The sequence below is a fragment of the Emydura macquarii genome, unplaced genomic scaffold (genome assembly GCF_026122565.2).
Source record: "Emydura macquarii macquarii isolate MOO-44397 ecotype Brisbane River unplaced genomic scaffold, CSIRO-AGI_Emac_v2 contig_587, whole genome shotgun sequence".
In the NCBI taxonomy this organism is placed as follows: domain Eukaryota; kingdom Metazoa; phylum Chordata; order Testudines; family Chelidae; genus Emydura; species Emydura macquarii.
The window spans coordinates 5,782,225-5,802,073 of NW_027130724.1; the positions used below are offsets into that span (position 1 = coordinate 5,782,225).

General features: G+C 47.2%; 1 protein-coding gene across 1 annotated transcript in view; it reads left to right on the top strand.

Moving 5' to 3' along the window:
- The window catches only part of BRSK2 (BR serine/threonine kinase 2), a 390,934-nt gene that overhangs the window by 369,977 nt on the left and 1,108 nt on the right, over nt 1-19,849 (top strand). Inside the window, exon 20 of the mRNA XM_067540389.1 lies at nt 349-396. Coding sequence (XP_067396490.1) covers nt 349-396 — 48 coding nt within the window. The remainder of the gene's footprint in view (nt 1-348; nt 397-19,849) is intronic.

Genomic DNA, 19,849 nt, shown 5'->3' on the forward strand with positions numbered 1-19,849 from the left:
GTAGGGCCCGTTTTGTGGCTGGCCAGGTGAAACAATATGTTTCAAGATCTTTTATTTGTTGATATAGTTGCGAAATATTATTTGCTTGTTTTAAACATATGTAACTAAGATGAGAGAGTGGGTGGAAAGGGGGGCAATGAGGCAGATTCTGCTCTTCGTTACACTATTGGGATTCCACTGGCATAAATGGGGGCACAGTTTGGCCTGGGTTATGTAAACACCTAGCTTTGTGTGTTTCCTGCTCCAGGAGATAATGCGCTAAGTGACTGCTTTATGCACAGAGGTATGGAAACCTTTTTTTTTTTATGTTTTTCCCTTCCTCCCTCCTCTTTCCATTCTATGATCCAGACACCACTAACTGTGTGGAGTTGATGACTGGCAGACTTTCCAAATGTGGTAAGAACTTCCTCTCTGCCTTCTCTCCCTCACACAACCCCTGCTGAATAACATAATGTCCTCCTCCCCTCCCATTCCTTTTGCACACCTACCTGACAAATCTCTATACCTCTCACTTACCTACTGTACATACGCACACCTGCTCCTGTTCCTCCCCATCCATACTCGTACGCACAGGGCCCATCATAGTTTCACCCTGCACAGCACAAGTGTGCGTTGTTCCACTTGTGAGTTTCTCCCCTCACTTCTAATCCCTCCCCGCTGGCGTTTTTGCTTTTTTTCCTTTGACTCAGACTTCCCTTTGAAGTCCCCTTTCTGTGGGTGAGGCTCTGCACTGCAATCCCTGCTTTTGAGCTGGTGCCTTCTGCAACAGAGAAAGGATTCTACTTTAATTCCTCTCCTTATCACTTCCTCCTCCAACCCCCCCATGTGTGTTTGGAGTAATCCCCTCTTTCTCCTAGAAGTCCACTGCATAAGACAGATCCTACGTTATGGGCCAGATCCTCCGCTGGTGTAAATCAGCATAGTTCCAGTCTGACTCTGAGAGTTGATATTGCTCCTCTGGCACCAACTATAGTTTAGGCTTTTACTAGGGAAGGGTTAACTTATTTCCCCCAAAACTCACATTTTATCTAGCTAGAGGTTCCACAAATTTCATTTAAATTCAAATACATACACACACATATTTTTCCTTTCTTTCTGTGCATTTGCCCCTCCTGGTTCCCCTGAGAGCAGAAGTGGAAATGTCCAAATACACCAAGGGAGGTTTTTCTCGTGGTACTTTTGGCCTGAACAGAAACAATAAGTACCTGTAATGACACAAGACATCCTCTTCTCTTTAGATGTCCAGTCCAGTATGGCAGGCCTGAGAGGCTTGGATAAGCATCCAAACATTCAGATGTTTATCTGAACCTGTTGAGGATCTCATCACAGAGTCAAATATTGCTCTCAGTTACACCACTGTAAATCCCAAGTAACTTCTTTAGCTTCAGTAAAATTACTCTGGGGTTTCAATAGCAGTAATGTCAGATTTACATAGGTGTAGCTGAGAGCAGAATTTGGTCTATTACCTTTTATCCACATGGTCTCTTTCCATTAAATCACAGTTTAGCTGGAAGGAGTTTTTCTGTTTCTCTGAAGGGGATTCATTTTGATTTATTATTTCAGTTCCTGAGTTATGTTGTTCCCAGTTTCCTCCTGGAGGCTCATTTATGTCCTAGGCAGATCTCTAACCTCTCTGTAAAAGCATCAAACAGCAAATCTGTACTCTCCCTCAAACCATAGTTACTTGCCTGGAACTGGCAGCAACATCATACAAAAATACTGAAATTCAGATTCCACCGATTGCTTGAAAGTTAATTGAACTACATAGAAAACCACTCAGTGCTCTGCACTCTCTAGACAGTGCATGTCTTATTGCTGTTCATTTCCTGCCCAGCCAAGCCCACCAGCCGTCACAGTGTCAGCGTCAGTACTAGCAAGGGGGAAGGGAGAATGGAGTAAAGGCCAGTGAAAGAAAGCATTTTGTAGGCAATAGAACAGAGGAAGTACATGGGCAAATCCACCTATGCAATAATAGGATGTGTGCTGTGTATGTGTCCCACACACTTATACACAGTGTAGCAATGACATATGTTGTTCCAAATTTCACCCTCATGTAAATCCAGTATCATTCCAGAATGTAACCCAGTAGAGGCAAACTTCTAACTGTGACTTTGAAGACAAGCAGCTTCCTGTGAGGCTGAAATGATGATCACCAGCTAGCCACTAGGGGTGTAATAAAAAAAAGTAACAGGGTGCAGACCCAACCACCATACTCCATCCTGGAAACAACTTTCAGGGTCACTTCTGGAGCTGGATTTGCCCTGGGACACTAAAAGCAAATTAGACTCTTTTTTCCCCCATCTCAGGAATCCGAAAGCTCTTGTGTGAATGAGAAACACTTCTCACCATCTATAACCCGTTTTAAATTGGTCTGAATGTGACAAATTCATCCCTGATGTTACTCCTTTAACTACTTCCTGGCCTCCTAATGTCAGTGACCATTGGGCTGAAAGGTGGCTTTGTATAGCGTGACTGGCACTAAAAAAGAAATAGTTATCACTGTCATAGCAGTGAGTAACCAGAGGAGCTTACTATGGGGGCTATATGTCTGTTCATGATACAAATACTGCCATCTCTATCCTAAATGTTTATACTACAAAACAGCCATCAGCTCACTGTGATATTTCATTGTAGAAAAAAGGAAATATTTTGACTTGTAATATGGTCAATATCCTTATGAACTAAAAGCTTTGCTTTTTATTTTCAACCACTGATTTATGGAAAAGGGGAATTTCTCACATCAGAGAATAACACAGTTTCTATCATGACTCAATTCTGGTGTAATAGAAAAATAAAATTACTGTGTAAAAGTTAAAACCTTCAAGTTTAAAATGCTGTTGTAATCTGAAAAATGGCACTTTACTCAACAAATCTGTTCTTTGTGTGTATTCAGAATCAAATCTGCTTACTTGAGTGACAAAAATAAACTTCATAGTTATATTTTATACTCTTGTTAAGCCTGGCAGAGCCAACACAAGTATGAAAGGAACTGGATTCTGTTCCTTGTGGTGCATCATCAACAGAATATTTATCAAGCTCCAGTCTGTTACATCTGCCCATCCCATTGAAGAAAAAGGGTTTCCACAGATGACACTGAGGATCTAATTTGGCCTGCAGAACCCATTTTGTGTTGTTTTTACTGGTGATGATATGCAACCTGGAAAGAGCTGGGCTCAGTTTGCAGGTGTGGAAGGTTGTAAAAAATACATCTTTATATTTGTAAACTGGACACATTTGATCTGGAGCCACTGAAGCATAATAAACATGGAAATCAACCAGGTCGTTTCTGCATCAGAATAGAACCTCATTTTAACTATAGAACAGTAAGTCACATTTTTATTCTGATGTTGAACCAGTACTAAAGCTGACTGTGAAACTGGTTTATAGTCTCTGATGATGCCTCCTCCCCTCCATTTCCAATTTTGTTGGAGTCATAAACGATCACCCTTCAGCAAGATGTTAGCTGCCGGCAGGAGGCTCAGAAATGCCCCTCTGTTTGTAAAGCTTGATTTTCCATTCCTGCCTCAATTTGTGAGAAGTGCTTGCCATTCACCCTGTGAACTTTCTGATCCCCGTACTGAACCTTTTTGCTGCTGGATATCTCATTCTAGGGAAGGCAGTCTTTGCTCATGTTCTCTTCATGTCTCGTGACTCCATAGTGAAGCCCTAAGACTGTATCATCGACAGTTCCATGGCTGTGGATTGTGTGGCGACGAAGAAAGGAGGATTATTATTTGCATTACAGCAGCAGCTAAAGGCCCAAATCACATCAGTATCCTATTATGCTAGGAACTATGCAAAAATCTAGCAACACGTATACCTGCCCCAAAGCGCTCAGAATCCAACTCCTTTGGCACCAGGCTGCTCAGGAGTTTTCCTATCTACTCTTACACCTCTTGCATTGATCACTTGTTCTGTGAAACCATGGGCTCTGTCACCAAGTGTTAAACATGAATGCTTCTGGAGTCCCTCGTTTGTCAGTGACCTTTATGGAAATGCTATAACCTCAGTAAAAGCACAGCAGCGTCCAGCTACCTTTCACATGGCCCTCTAGTCCCCCAGTCTCACTTTTATCTCTTGCTTACCTGTTTCTTGTAGAGTTTGTCACAGCTTCCTACTTAGAATAGGGATCATGTAATCCTCAAACTCAGCATTCAGGGAACCTCTATGCACAGTGCGTGATTGTACTGCAGTTATGGCCCCTCTTTCTATCTCCTAGTGAGATTACTTGAGCTGTGTACAAGTGTGAGCCCATGTCAGTGGCCAGAGAGCACCATCCTGAAGGGCTGGGTGGTTTAAGCGTGGTTAGATTGCCTTCAGGCTCCAACTGCAGTGGGCAACATTGTGATAGCTAATGTGGAGCCCCTCGATGTTACCAGTAACCAGGGGTTCGGTGGCAGAGAATATCCTGAGCTGGAGCTCCCTTTAGGATGACCCTGACTCAGTATGCATTGGACAGAGTAGTTCTGTTCATTGTCATTTGCTTTGCCCCCAGAAGGTGGGGATATAGGGGCACCTGCAGGAAGAAGGCTGTATGTGTGTCCTGCCCTCCCATAGTGGAAGGCATGCCTCACCACGTTCATGCTGTGAGCTGTGCAGAAGGTAACATTCAGGTTTTTGATTAAATCTGATGTTTCTCAGTCTCCTGCTGGCTATCAGCAGTTATGAATATAATTGATGTAATCTGACTGATATTGATATAAATTGCGACCACAGCAGTGGGGGAGTGGAGGGGGTTTGGGGGAAAAGTCCACCATAACAGATCATAATCCAATCAGGGTTTAACTATCACCATAAACACCAGGGACCAGAGTTTCCAAAGAGCTCAGGACCAGACTTCCAAGCAGTCAACACCTGCAGTTGGGGCCAGATTTTCCAAAGTGCTGAGCATCCAGCAGCTCCTATTGTAACACTTAGGGCCAGATGTTCAAGTCTCCAACACCCAGTCTCTTCCTCTCTTAACACAGCAATATGTCTGTCTGCAGAAAACTCAGAAATGTCTGTTTTGATTAAGAATATTGCCATGCAATCTGCACTTTATTAATGTCAGTCTGTGCCTCTGAAGGTCCCATGTGAAAGTCACAGTGCAGTGCCGAGGTAAATGGGAGTGGCTTTCCTTTTAAATGAAATACAATCTTGATGAGATTACTTCACAAGAAATAGAGGGTGAGAGGTAGGGAATGAAATTTTCACCAGTGCCTCCTTGGGGGCAGTTCAGGGACCTTAGAACTTCTGAGTTCACATTTGACCATCCATTGGGTAAGAAGGGGCGAATCCTGTTCTTAGGTGCCAATATTGTTCTGACACAGGGAGCATCACATATGGACAGAAGATGGGGATTGTGAAGAAAAGACCTCTAAAACAATGGAAAGTGGCAATGCCAGTAATACTGCCAGCGGCCATCGCTTTAAGAATTTAAGAAAGAGAGGAAACCTTTGATTGAAAGAACTCTCTGTGATGAATTTCCTGTGTTTGAAGGCCAAACCATTTGCAACAAGGGCATCTTTCAACACCAGAAGCTTATGCCCCTGCCCCCTCCACCCTCTCCTTGAATGCTCTCTGCATTGCCAGCAACTTTTCAAATGCACACACAACTCCCTCCACTGCCCCTCTCAGCCCGTTCACTGTGATGTTATGTGGTGGTAGTAGGGTGACCAGATGTCCTGATTTTATAGCGCCAATCCCGATATTTGGGGCTTTGTCTTACATAAGCACTTATACTTCTTTGAGTGCTTGCTCATGTCGATTCCATTCTAGGTGTGTGCATGCCCACGAGCACAGTTATTGGAATTCTTTCCCCTTAACAGTACCCACAGGGTCAGCTCTGGTGCACTCTGGAGCCCCATGCTCATGCCACAGTACATAAGGTGCTGCCAGCCCAGCTGCCGCTCAGTTCCTTCTTTCCACTGTTGCTGGAACCCATCTCTCGCTTGCATCACAAATGATTAGATAGCAGTCATTTAGTTTTAAGTTTTCTTGTATATAGTTATAGTTTGTATATAATTAGTGTCAGTAGGTCCAGTTAAGGATTCACTTCGCTGCAGGGCATGCCCCGTTCTCTGGGGTTTAAACCTAGTGTGACCTGCAACAAGCCCTTCCTGCTCAGCGATCCCCATGACAGCTGCCTGAAGTGTCTGGGGGAAGAACACAGGAAGGACAGGTGTAAGATTTGTAAGGGCTTTAAGCCATGAATGAAAAAATATAGAGATCTGTCTGAAGGCCCTACTTATGGAGGTGGCACTTAGACCGGCCTCCGAACCATCCTGTGCCGAACCGGTACCGAGCACGGCAGCCTTGGTGCACAGCGCTCCACTGGCACGGAGCTCTTCATGGCATTACTCCTCTTCCCCATCCCCAAGGAAGAGGAAGAAGAAAGCGCGCTGAGAGAGGTTGGTCCCCGGTACTGAAGAAGGGGGTGCAGGGTGCAGGACCCTTGCCAGGCCAGCTACCCGAATCAGGACACAAGAGTCAAGGGTCTCTGCCTAGGGCACACACCCCTCAAGGGAGCCACCCCCAACTCCTGCAAGTGTAAGGGGGCCCTGCCAATTGACCATCCCATCAACCCCAGAGTATTTCAGGTGGCCTGAGATCTAATGGCCCTACCTACCAGTACCTCCAACCCTGAGACTGCCTCCAACGTTGGAGAGAGGGAAAGCTATGCTGTCAAGGGGGAAACTGGCGATGGGCCCCCGCAGCACTCAACCCGCTCGACATCTCCAGGACCACGTTCACCAGTGAGGAGGAGATCTCCATCCTCATAGCACTGGTCACCGAGATTGCTCTCATGGTCTCCTGTGGCGAGACGCTCGCCCCTATCTGAGCGGCAAAGATCACATTCTCTGCAGCACTGGTCTTTGATATCCTGGTACTGGTCCCTGTCAACCTGGCCATCATCTCAGCACCATTCCTTAACACTGCGGCACCGGACCTGGGATGCCCGGCACCAATCCTCGGCGTCCCGATCCCTGGCACCACATTGACACTCCTCAGGGCACCATTACTCCTGGGAATCGAGACGCAGTTCCCTATCCCTGTGACACCTTTCCCCAATACTGCATTGTAGCTGCATGGAGGCACTGACAGCTCCTCCATGGTCCCCACAGAGAGAATCTGACTCCTCAGACTCTGAAGGGGGCTACCACCAATCCGATCATAGCCGGCAACAGAAGGCTGAGACAGGCATCCCTCCATCAGGCTGGCCACAGGGGCAATGGCCTATCCAATGGCCTTATTGGAATCCGTGGGCTTTCCCCATGGCACTGGGCACTCAGTTGTACTGCTCCTCAGGGAAGTTCTTTGCGGTACCGGTGGCCCAGGAGGAGACTCGACTTGGCATCGGATCACAGCATCGACCCTTGAGAGCCCACATCAGCCCAAGCATAGGAGGAAGTGTTACCCCCTCCACCAGTTCTACTGTCCTCATCATGATCTCTGGATGAGGCAGTCACCAGCACAGAGCCCTTCGTCCCGCTGGATTACTTCAGAGCTCACCAGGAGCTGCTCAAGAGGGTGGCTTCCAACTTGGGCATCAAGGCGGAGGAGCTCAAGGACTCATCAGACACCCTCTTCGACGTATTGGCAGCTGCGGCACTGGCCCAGGTCGCTCTGCCCGTACATGAGGGGATGCTCAAGGTGGTCAAGACCCTGTGGCAGACACCATCTTTGCTGCCATCTGAAAAGAAATATTACGTCCCGGCCAAGGGGTTCGAGTACCTCTTCACCCACCCACCTCTGAGGTCCCTTGTGGTTGCGGCAACCAGTGAAAGGGACAGCAGGCCAGCCAAGTTCCACCCTGAAAAATAAAGACTCTAAGAAGCTGGACTTGTTTGGCTGCAAAATTTATTCCACAGCCAGCTTTCAATTTAGAATTGCCAATCAGCAGGTGCCACTGGGCAGATATAATTTCAATCTCTGGAGCTCACTGTCAAGGTTCTTGGAGGCACTTCCACAGGAGCACTCCCAGGACTTTCCCGCCATCTGGGAGGAGGGCAAGACGGTGGGTGTCTAGAGCAGCATTGCAGGCAGTGCTGGACACAACAGATTCGGCAGCAAGATCGATGGCCTCAGCGGTGTCCATTCACAGATGTTTGTGGCTGCAATCTTCTGGACTGTTCCAGGACATGCAGCAGTCCATCCAAGATCTCCCCTTTGATGGCTGTGCACTCTTCTCACACCAGATAGATGCTAGGCTCCATGGATTGAAAGATTCAAGGGCCACATTACGCTCGTTGGGTCTTTATGCACCTCAGGCCATGAGGAAGCATTTCCGCCCACTGCAACAGCAGCCTAGGTTTCAAGCCCCGCGCTTCTCTTCCTACAGGAGGAGAGATAGGGATAGGGGTTTCAAATGCCAATGCCCTGCCTTAACCTCTTCCTCTTCTCAGCCAGGACCCTCACGGCACCCCAGCGGCCAACAACAGCCATTTTGAGGGTACGCCCGAGGATGGCACCCCAGTCTCATCCCAGGATCCACATTTTCATGTTTTCCTGAACCACCTCTCCCCCTTTTCCCCAGAATGGGCCCATATTATGTCAGACTGATGGTCCTCAAGGTCATCTCGGAGGGCTGTAGTTTTCTTCGCCTCCTCCCCACCAACCCTCTACCCCATCCCTCTTCAGGGATCCCTCTCATAAACAACTCCTTGTCCAGGAGGTGGAGACCCTTCTGAGGATTTGACCTCTGGAGGAAGTTCCTCGAGACATGCGAGGGGAGGGATTCTATTCCCACTACTTCCTTATTCCCAAACCAAAAGGGGGCCTCAGACCTATTCTAGACCTATGACGTCTCAACAAGTATCTCAAGAGACTGAAGTTTCGCATGGTCTCTCTGGTTTCTATTATCCCCCCACTGGATCTGGGAGATTGGTATGCTGTCCTTGACCTAAAAGACGTATACTTCCACATCTCAATCTTTCCCAGTCACAGAAGATTCTTCAGGTTCATGGTGGGCCATGCACACTACCAATTTACGGTGCTTCCCTTCAGCCTTTCGTCCACCCTGAGAGTATTTACAAAGTGCATGGCAGTAGTGGCCGCATACCTAAGACAACAGGGAGTTCAGATTTGCCCCTACCTGGATGAGGAAAAGGAAAGTCCCAGGCCCAGGTACACCACAGCATACATCTTATCAGGTCCACCTGTCATCATTTGGGTTTATTAATAAATTATCAGAAGTCGGTTTTCTTACCAGTTCAACAGATAGAGTTCATGGGAGCAGTCCTCGACTCCACTCAAGCCAGAACCTTCCTGCTGGAGCCTCATTTCCAAACCATGTCCAGCCTCATCAGGAACATCTGTGCTTGTCCCCTTACAATGCCCTGTGCTTGCCTGCAACTACTACGCCACCTGGCAGTGTGCACGTATGTGGTACGGCATGCCCGCCTAAGACTCAGACTGTTGCAATTGTGGCTGACCTCGGTATACTCCCCGAGCAGACACAGGTTGAACCGAGTGGTCACAGTGCCTCTGCACGTACTATCATCCCTCAGATGGTGGGCTGACTCGTACTTGGTGATGCAAGGCATGCCCTTCAAGGGCCTAATTCCCTCAGTTATGTTGATGTCTGATGCCTTGGACCTGGGATGAGGCACTCATATCAGCAGAAACCTCAGCACACAAAGGACCTGGAAGTGGACCGCAGCCTGCATATAAATATCAAGGAGCTCAAGGCAATATGCCTAGGCTGCCGGGTATTCCTTCCCTTTGTTCATGGCAGAATAGTCCAAGTTCTGATGGACAACACCAGCGGGATGTTTTACATCAATAAGCAGGGAGGGTCCCGCTTGTCAGACCTGTGTCGAAAAGCTATGCACCTGTGGGACCTCACCATCCATAACAACTTCCATATCATGGCGTCCCACCTGCCAGGGGCCAAGAACGCCATGGCGGATCGGCTTAGCAGATCGTTCTTACCTCGCTACGCGTGGTCACTCCATCCCCGGGTGGCCAGTATGATCTTCCAGAGGTGAGAGACTCCCCAAATGGACCTCTTCACATCCAGTCTGAACAAGAAATGCAGCTGTTTTGCTAGCTCCACAGGCCAAATGAAGGATCACTTTCAGATGCCTTTTTCCTCTTATGGGCAGGGGCACTCATGTACACCTTCCCACCAACACCTCTGATCCACAGGGTTCTGCTAAAGATCAATAGGGACAAGGCAGAAGTAATCCTAGTAGCTCCCATGTGGCCGAGACAACAGTGGTTCAGCACACTGCTGGAACTTTCCACTGCCCTCCCCACCCCCCCCCCCCCCATGCCTCCCCACTGGCACTCCGTGTTGGCCGGACCTGTTGTCACAGAAAGACAGCCAACTCCTGCATCTGGACCTGGGATCCCTACACCTAATGGCATGGAGGGTGAGTGGTTGAACACAGACAAATTGGCATGTTCATCTCAGGTACAGCAGGTCTTGATGGGCAGCAGGAAACCCTCTACGAGAGCATCCTGTCTGGCCAAATGGAAAAGATTTTCCTGTTGGGAATTAAACCAGGGCATCCAACCTCTCCAGGCCTTGATACAATCAATTTTGGATTACTTACTACATCTTAAAAGGCAAAGGTTAGTGATTGCATCAATAAAGGTCCACTTGGCAGCCAGCCTTTCACTCTCCGATCCAAGGAAGGTCAGTGTTTTCCCATCACACAATGACCAGATTTCTTAAAGGTCTAGAGAGGCTTTACCCCCAGATCAAGTACCCACTGCCTCCTTGGAACCTGAACTTAGTCCTAGTAAGGCTTACGGGTCCCCACTTCGAACTTCTGGCGACTTGTCCCTTATTGCTCCTCTCCTAGAAAGTGGCCTTCCTGGTAGCGATCACTTCGCCACGCAAAGTTTCTGAGTTAAGAGCGCTAACCTCAGGATTGCCGTACATGGTTTTCTATAAGGATGAGATCCACATCTGGCTTTTCTGCCCAAAGTAGTATCACATTTCCACAACAACAAAGACATGTTCCTGCCGGTGTTCTACCCTAAACCACACAATTCCAATGAGGAACATAAATGGCAGACCCTCAATGTTAGGCGGTCATTGGATTTCTATACTGAAAGGATGAAACCCTTTCGTAGGACACACAACTCTTTGTTGCAGTGACAGAGAGGATGAAGGGGATACCTGTTTCCTCTCAAAGGATATCCTCATGGATATTTTCCTGCATTAGGCTCTGTTATGAGCAGGCAAACTTACCTCCATCAGAGTGTCAAGGCCCATTCCACCAGAGCGCAAGCCTTGGTGGTGGCCTTCCTGGCACAGGTACTAATACAAGACATTTATAAGGGTGCCATCTGCTCCTCGGTCCATAGAATCATAGAAGAATCATAGAAGATTAGGTTTGGAAGGGACCTCAGGGGGTCATCTAGTCCAACCTCCTGCTCAAAGCAGGACCAACCCCAACTAAATCATCCCAGCCAGGGTTTTGTCAAGCTGCACCTTAAAAACCTGTAAGGATGGAGATTCCACTACCTCCCTAGGTAACACCTTCATTTCAGTGCTTCACCACCTTCCTAGTAAAAAAGGTTTTCCTAATAGACCTCCTCCACTGCAACTTGAGATCATTGCTCCTAGTTCTGTCATGTGCCACCACTGAGAACAGCCTAGTTCCATCCTCCTTGGAACTCCCCCTTCAGGTAGTTAAAGGCTGCTATCAAATCCCCCCTTGTTTTTCTCTTCTGCAGACTAAACGAGCGTAGTTCCTTCAGCCTCTCCTTATAAGTCATGTGCTCCAGCCCCCTAATCATTTTTGTTGCCCTCCGCTGGACTCTCTCCAATTTGTCCACATCCTTCCTGTAGTGGGGGGCCCAAAACTGGACACAGTACTCCATACCTTTACGTCCTAGTATGCCATCATTCAGCAGGCTTAGGATAACATAAGTTTCGGAAGAGCAGTGCTGCAGATGGCACATCTGTGAACTCCGAGCCCTCCTCCAACGGGACTGCTGGTGAATGACCTAGAATGGAATCAACATGAGCAAACACTTGAAGAAGAAAAGATGGTTACTAACCTTCAGAACTGTTGTTCTTCTAGATGTGTTGCTCATGTCCATTCCATGACCCATCCTCCATTCCCCGCTGTTGGAGTGGATGGCAAGATGGAACTGAGAAGGTGCAGGGCCAGCAGTGCCTCATATACTGCAGCATGAGTGCGGGGCTCCAGAAGGCTCCAGAGCCTGCCCTACAGGTACTACTAAGGGAAAAAAATTCCGGTAACAGTCCTCGTGGATGCTCATACACCTAGAATGGAATGGACATGAGCAACACATCTTGAAGAACAACAGTTATGAAGGTAAGTAACCATATTTTACCCCCCATTCTGTTCTAATTTTTCACTTGTGTCATCTGGTCACCCTAGGTGCTAGTGTTGTGGCCAGTGTCTGTTCCCAGTAGTGATTTTTGTTTTCAATGATAAATGCATGCCTCTGGAGTACAAAACGTTCCTGAAATGGTAGCAGAAAAGAAAGATGTAAGAGAGCCCCAGTATATGTGACCCCTCAACCTTCCATTGTGTGACATCCACCACCCCAGCTCCAAAAAGATTCCTGGTTACAGTTGTATTGCCTGACTCAAGGGAGGCTGAGCAGGATTTCAGTTATTCAGGATTCAGCTTCTGTGTGTATGTGAAAGAGAGAGGTAGAAATTGCCATTCAAATACATATGACCAGTTGCAAATTGTGAATTTCACTCTTGCACTATAAACTGTATGATTTAGGAGACTGGACTGTGGAGCATTTAACTTCTAGTTTGCTGGTTCAAATCCTGCCCAGGTTGATAGTGACTTTGTCAGCACCATCAGATGGTGGTTTGGAGACCTACACAAATAGCATGTGGTGGTCTCAGTGCAGTCCCTAGCAGATAGGTGTCCAGTCTGCAGAAGCTGTCTTCAATTGGCACTTTCATCAGCAGAGGCTAAGGACCGAATGAGCCATAGAAACTAAACTAAACTAAACTACTTCCCCTCTAGAAGTAGTCCTTCCAGTTCCAGGCCAGGCATATTGTTGGAAAAGTTGCAGCGCTTCTGTAGAAAAGTAGACAACAGTCTTCTGGCCTGTCAATCCAGCTCCATTTGCTGGGGATCTGCCTACCACCTGGGGACCAAATCGGCTAGTTCCTTTCACTGGTGCTAAATTGAAATGAAATAAAGAAAGCTGCCCCAATATATGATTTGTCATGGCAGTAATAAAAAGGGAATGGCTCTGACTGCCACTGACACCATCTAAAAATCTAACAACCAGGCAACCATGTACCTTCTCTAACATTGTATTTGCTACATATTCAGAAAGGTGACAGCCTTAAGCCTCTTCCCCATTCACTTGTTGATCCAAGTGGAATAAAATAGACCAAGGGGAAAGTGGTAATAATTGCTACTGATTCTTACATGTCGACCTCTACCAAGACAGAAAAGATAGAGGCAGGTTCCTCTGCCATCCACCTCTACCATAGAGGAGGCCTCAGACATCTAAACAGCTGAGAGCAAATACTGATGTCTTGCTTTATTAAATTGTGAGCTCTTTGGGGCAGGGACTGTCTCTTTGTTATGTAGCTTCTTACCACAATGGGACTTTAATCCCTGACTGGGGCCCCTAGGTGCTAACATAATAAAAATAATAATATTTGTGAGCGGAGGAACAACTCACTCTTAACTCTCTCTTCTATGTGATGCCAGGAATTCAGACTTCTCACTGCATATCCTCTTGGAGCAGGTCCTATAGATTTGGATCATATGGTTTGAAAGGCAGGAAGTCTGCCAACACAAAACAAGCAAACAAAAAGTAACTCTCATCTGAATAAAGAGAGTTTGAGCTTAGCAGAACAGAAGACCTTATTTTAAAGAGAAATGGGTTACCACACATCGGAGAGAGCCTTAATGCTTTTTGTGCTGGGAGTTGGATTTTTGCCACATGGATCACTGAAACCATAGCTGCCACTGAGGTACCCAAAAAAACCATTGGCAGCAGAGGAAGTAGTTTGAGGCACACAGGAAGTAGTCTGAAAGGATGTGAATCAAAGAGAGAACATACAGCAAGGGAAGTCAAGAAGAACACAGGAGGTCAGGTTAACAATGGCTCTTACTGCCTTCCCACTGAAATGTAAGTCTCTTCCCACTAGCTTTCCTGGAACAACCGAGCTAACCATGTGGGGAACCAAAATCCTCTCAAGTTTTACCTGAGGGAAGCACAGAGGATAGTCTTACTGACTGACTATTTGCTTTATGTAATTTTGTTTGTGCTCACATACTACAAGGATGAGTTGATTAAAAACACATGCATTTGAAAGAGATGGCTTCAAAAGACAAGTTTCCATAGAATTCAGTGGAATTAGCCATTTGCTTCACTAGATGCAAGACTGATTCCTCATCTCTCTTAGAGTTTTATGAAATAACAAGCTTGTAGCAGCAATAGCAGCTTCCAAACTTTTCCTGGTGCTGCTCTCACCTCCTTTTTGTTTCTGATATTTCCTGCAGAGGAAGCTGAGGTTCTTTATGAGGTCAAAGCAGACACATTGTTCCTGATGTAACCACCTGCTTTTCTTCTTCTCTCTCTTAGTATAAATACGTGAAGCACATCGGCTTTGCCCAGGGTGCCTATGACACCATTGGTGCTAAATCCATGTCAGGCAGATTTCTTAGCAATGGCAAATGAAATATTGGGTACTGAGGGAGTCTGTGCAGTTCACCAGAACAGGATCCATCCCTTCATCTCCTTGGTCTGGTGTCTGTCTGCAGTTCCTTTCTCTTAGTGACAGCTGTACTCAATCCATTCACAGGTGCAGCTTCTCTTGCAGTGTCGGGCAGAGTCTATGCCACACATGAATTACCCTCTGCATAAAGATATTTCTCTTTCACTCCCCCAGGGCCTAGCCTCTCCATAGCTTCAGTCCTTGTTTTCAAGCCTTTTTCCCTCTCCAGCAGTTCTGCAACATCCACCCCTGCCATCCAGCTCAGAAATGCACATGCCCCAATCATGTCACTGCTCAATCTCCTCTTTCTAATTAACATAAACCTAATCTCCACGTTGCTATGATCCCTCTTGCCCTTTACCACCCTTACTGCCCCTCCTCCGGTGTTTGTACTGCATTCACCAGGGTTTGTACTCAGGATTAAAGAAGGTCCCAGTCATTGGACATTATCCCTCATTCAGAAATATTACATTAACTCTTTGAGGTCCTGAGCTGGATTGGCTGTTGTGATGTATCCCACAGCTTGCACCAGGTACTAATAGCAGGATACTTCTACACATACTCTTGATGGTTCACTAACTGCTGCATTTTCAGGCCCAATTTTCCTGGCAGTGTAAACCCACCAGGTCTGGCAGTTAACAACCAGCATTAGGAGGAGTGACCGCACTCACCATCTTGATGTTCTTAACATGCCAAGTATCAGTGTGGGGACCGTTTACCCAATCCAAGACCATTATCTAGATTAGTTCGTGGGTGTCCGAGCAGGAAAGAATATGGATGCCATAGATGCCGTGGTTGTCCATATTGCCTGGCCCTGGGATCGGTTTTTCGTTGCCAACAAGACAAGAGAGGATAGAGACAAACTATTTAATTGCAAGTTCGGCTACTGTATAAGGCAAAGGAAAGAAAGGGTTAATGAAATGGCCTATTTTTTTTTTCAATAGCTCTCTCTGAATATCCCTAAGGATTTCTCACTTCCCATTAAAATTTTAACTTGAAAATGCTGATTATAAGGAATTCAGTAGTGATATCGCAAAGGGGAGGTAGGCTATTAAATACTGTTGACCCAGTAAATCTCCAGACACTTGAGAGCCAGTAGGGCATGGGGATGGGGGAATGAAGAGGAGTTGCATATTCTGATAGGATTAAAAATCCTGTATCAGGACTCACCAAATACAAAGCATTTACATATAAATGTACTAATGTTTTATTGGTCCATTCTTGCAAATTATACTTTTGTCTTCTGTACCTGTCTATGCAAAGAACTTAAACCTTGCCGATCCCTGTAGAACTCTGCTTATTCTGCCCACCTCCCTCCCTCTCAGCCTATTGAATAAACTGCTCAGCTGAATAACTAGAAATACCTCTTTCTCCTTCCCTCCCTGCTCAGCATTTTTTTTAGTGCTCTCTTCCATTCTTTCTGTCTGCTGACTCCATTTGCGTATAAAGACGAGGATCCAAAGCCACATAAGAACCTGCCCTGTCCACAGTCCTGCATTCAAGGCTGAGTGTTGCGTTCCCTGCTTGCCTCTCCCTCATGCCCACATGTTTTTCCCACTGGAAGGAAGTAACCATCTAGAAGTAGAGAAGAGTCTGAACAAAGTATGTGCCGCAAGCCATCTAGCTAAGAGAACTTCACTGAGCCTCAGTATAAATCCTGTAGCTGAAACATCCTATAGCTCCCCTGAACTCTGGGAAGATTTCAGAATCCAAACCGGGGTGCATGTGTGAAATTCATTGCTTGTCCCATCTCAGTCACAAAATTGGGATCCAGATTTCAAATGTCCCCCAAATCTGAAGGTGTTGCTATTGGAGTCTGAGGTTTTGATTTGGGCCCATCTCTAAGACTGAGTCAGTTAGCAGGTCACATCTGTCCAGCAGCTAATGATGGCTTGGACTTGGCATCAACGTAGTCAGTGCACAGAACCAGCACCTGCATTCAATTAAACACTTTTTTTAAAGAAGCCAATAGAGAGACACAGAAGAGGAGCTACCCTGGAAGAGACTGGCATATCCTTCACCCTATAAAGGCCAGCTATTTGAATTTCACAGTGCCCATTAGCGTGCAGAGGGGGAATTACAGCTGGCCAGTCATTCTGGGGTTGAAGAGAGAATAACTTCTCTGTTTTACAGGGCACAAATACTATGAATATCCTCTTTCCTTGCATAAAAACTATCAATAGTAATAGCAATTGATGCCTGTCTAGCGCCTTTCATTAGAGGAGCAGAAAGCACTTGACAAACTGTATAGTCATTGCCATTAAAAAAATTTGCCCCCAGTAGTATTTGAGATACTGAAGTTGTATTGAATTAAAAGTGTGGAGAAACACTGCATTATCTCCAGCACTGCTGCCTGGTAACTATGCTAAATGGTGGCCTCTGGTATGAAGTGATCCCTCATAACAAAGGCTGCAAGGCTGTCACGGAGGTCGCAGAAGTCACAGATTTCGTGGCTTCCAGAGACCTCCATGAAATTATCCTCTTCAGCTTCCTCCTTGTGCCCTGGGGCAGTGGGGCTGAAGCTGTCAGTGGGGGGGGGGGCAGCTCCCAGCCTCTGCGGGGGCCCACAGCTCTGAGCCGCTGCTGGCAGGGGCACCCCGACTCTGGGACCCGGTGGTGGTAGGGACCTGGCGGCTCTGAGCCACTGCCACAGCAGGAATCCCGCTGCTGTCCACTGGGGTGGATGGCATGGGCCCCCGGTTTCCAGCCACCGAGGATAGTGGGGGAACCCTATAGCCCCCAGCTGCTGTGGGCAGTGAGGGGACACCGGAGTGCCAAGGTGCGGTGGGTGGCCAGCCCCCGCAGTGCCCAGCCACTGTGGGCAGCATGGGTAGCGGGGACTCCTGTGCTCCGAACCACCATGGGCTGCTGCAACTCCGCTGCTGTCTGCCAGAGCAGGCGGCAGGGACGCACAGCTCCGAGCCGCTGTAGGTGGCAGCGACCCTGGAGTCCTCAGCCACCGCGGGCAGCAAGGGACCTCAGAGCCCCGAGCCACTGTGGGCGGCTGGCCCCTCCGCAGCACGCAGCCGCCGCGGGGGGAACCCGCCACCCGTGGACCCCACAACCTTCAGCTGCAGTGGGCGGCCCCGCAGCTTCCAGCCTCCCAGCTGGCAGACCCTGCAGCCTGCAGCCACGGGTAGGAGTGGACCTCAGAGCCCCAGCCAATAAGGAGAGCTCAGAACCCCAGTGCTGGGTGGGACCGGGCTGGCAGCGACTGCTGGACCCTCCCCTTCCCATATTGGGGTTAGGGCTCTCAACCCCCCCACTTCCCCACATTATTTTTAGTAAAAGTCACAGACAAGTCATGGGCTTCCATGGATTTTTGTGTTTGCCCCTGACTTTTACTAAAAATAACCCTGACAAAATCTCAGCCTTTCTCATAACTGAAGTACAGCCATCTCTGGGGCTGGGAGGCACCAGCCCATTAGCAGCACACAACAATGCTGCAGAGCAGAAAGTAAAGAATTCTTTATCCATTGGGACTACAGGGTGAGTTGACATAGGCACACTGTAATTACCCAGGCTGAATTTGTTAGGACAATAGAGCTGACAACCCCTGCCTTTGAGAAAGGTGCCATGGGATTTTTAATGACAGAGAGCAATCAGAACCTCAGTTTTATTTGAAAGAAAGCACCTTCAGCACCATGTCAGGGTATGTGGTTCAGTACTGGGTTCAAGGGAAGTGTACCACCTATCAAACCATCAGCACCACTTCCTGCAGCACTTGGGGTTTTTTGGTGGACACCCATGAATGTATGACCAGACCAAAGCCTGCTTAGCTTTTCAGAGAAAAGTGAGACCATAGGCCCAGGCTGATGTGTCTACCCTCACTGAGCTCTCACACTTGTGACTCAGACTATATGCTGACACAAGGGAATAAGAGAGAATTAGAAACTCCCTTTCTTGTCATGACATGAGCTTAGCTGACCTTGGATCAGGGCATACAGCAGTGAGGTTATACACATGTACACGCACTATGCTTGGAGCAAGTGGGGGGCACATGGATAGAGCCAAGGCTCTTCCCTCTGCTGATCACTGGACAGTGCATTTGTACTGATGTGGGGGGTGTCAGAATTTGTTGCTGAGACAGGCCAACAGCAAAGAAATTCCCCTCGCCCACCTGAAACTGTCTCTCTCAGGGGTGTCTCTGAATCTCAGTCTCCAGGGGTTACTACTGGGTTTGTGCAGCTCATGCATCACCCCAGCCCAGGGCTGTGCCTAAACAAACGGTCTAGCCCTTAGCTAAGTTGTATCACATTTGCCATGCTGTAGCAGAGACTGACATGGTGATTCCCTACCCATACAAGATAAATACCCTGATTACTTCTGCCCTGTGAACCTCTGAGGATGTATAATAACAGCCAAGCAATCAGCTGATACATGTAACTACCATAGAGTTACATGCTATTTACCAAATAAAACCAGACATACAGTTATGCAGGTGAAAGAGGGCCCTTACATAATATTTGTGCCTTGTAAAGAGAGGAAATCCAAAAATTAGAGAGACCAGGTGGGTGAGGTAATATCTTTTATTGGACCAACTTCTGTTGGTGAGAGAGACAAGCTTTCGAGCCACACAGAATTCTTCTTCAGGTCTGGGAAAGGAGCTCCCAGCATCACAGCAAAATCAAGGTGGAACAGATTGTTTAGCATAAGTAGTTAGCACATATTTTAAGGGACCATTCTACCTTGAATTGTCCCTCACAATATGTTCTAACTATTATATTCCACCTGGCAGTGACATGAAAGGCTGTGTTCTGACAGATGCGCAGTACCCAGTATGCACCATTGTTATGCCCTAAACTCATGGCTAAATTCATCAAAGTTTCCTAATGCTGTTTTCTGTTAGACTATGACCCTGCAATTCCTTTGGCTCCCAACTCCATAACAGTGAAGCTCATTGTAACAGAGTTTTAAAGAGTGTAGAGTGTAGGGTATATCAACCCAATACTAGTTCTTGCTTTGTGATTCCACCAGGTTAAATCCCAACCATGGTAGATATCAGAAATCACATGTGCATGGAGTCTGGTCTTGCAATCTGCTGAGCATCCTCAACTCCCGCTGTTGTCAATAAGGATTGAAAGTGCTCAGAACCTTGCAGGATCACAGCACACATCACACATACCAGTTGAGGTTTGTTCCCTTGCATCCCAGCCCTACTAACTTTTCAAATGCTCGTAT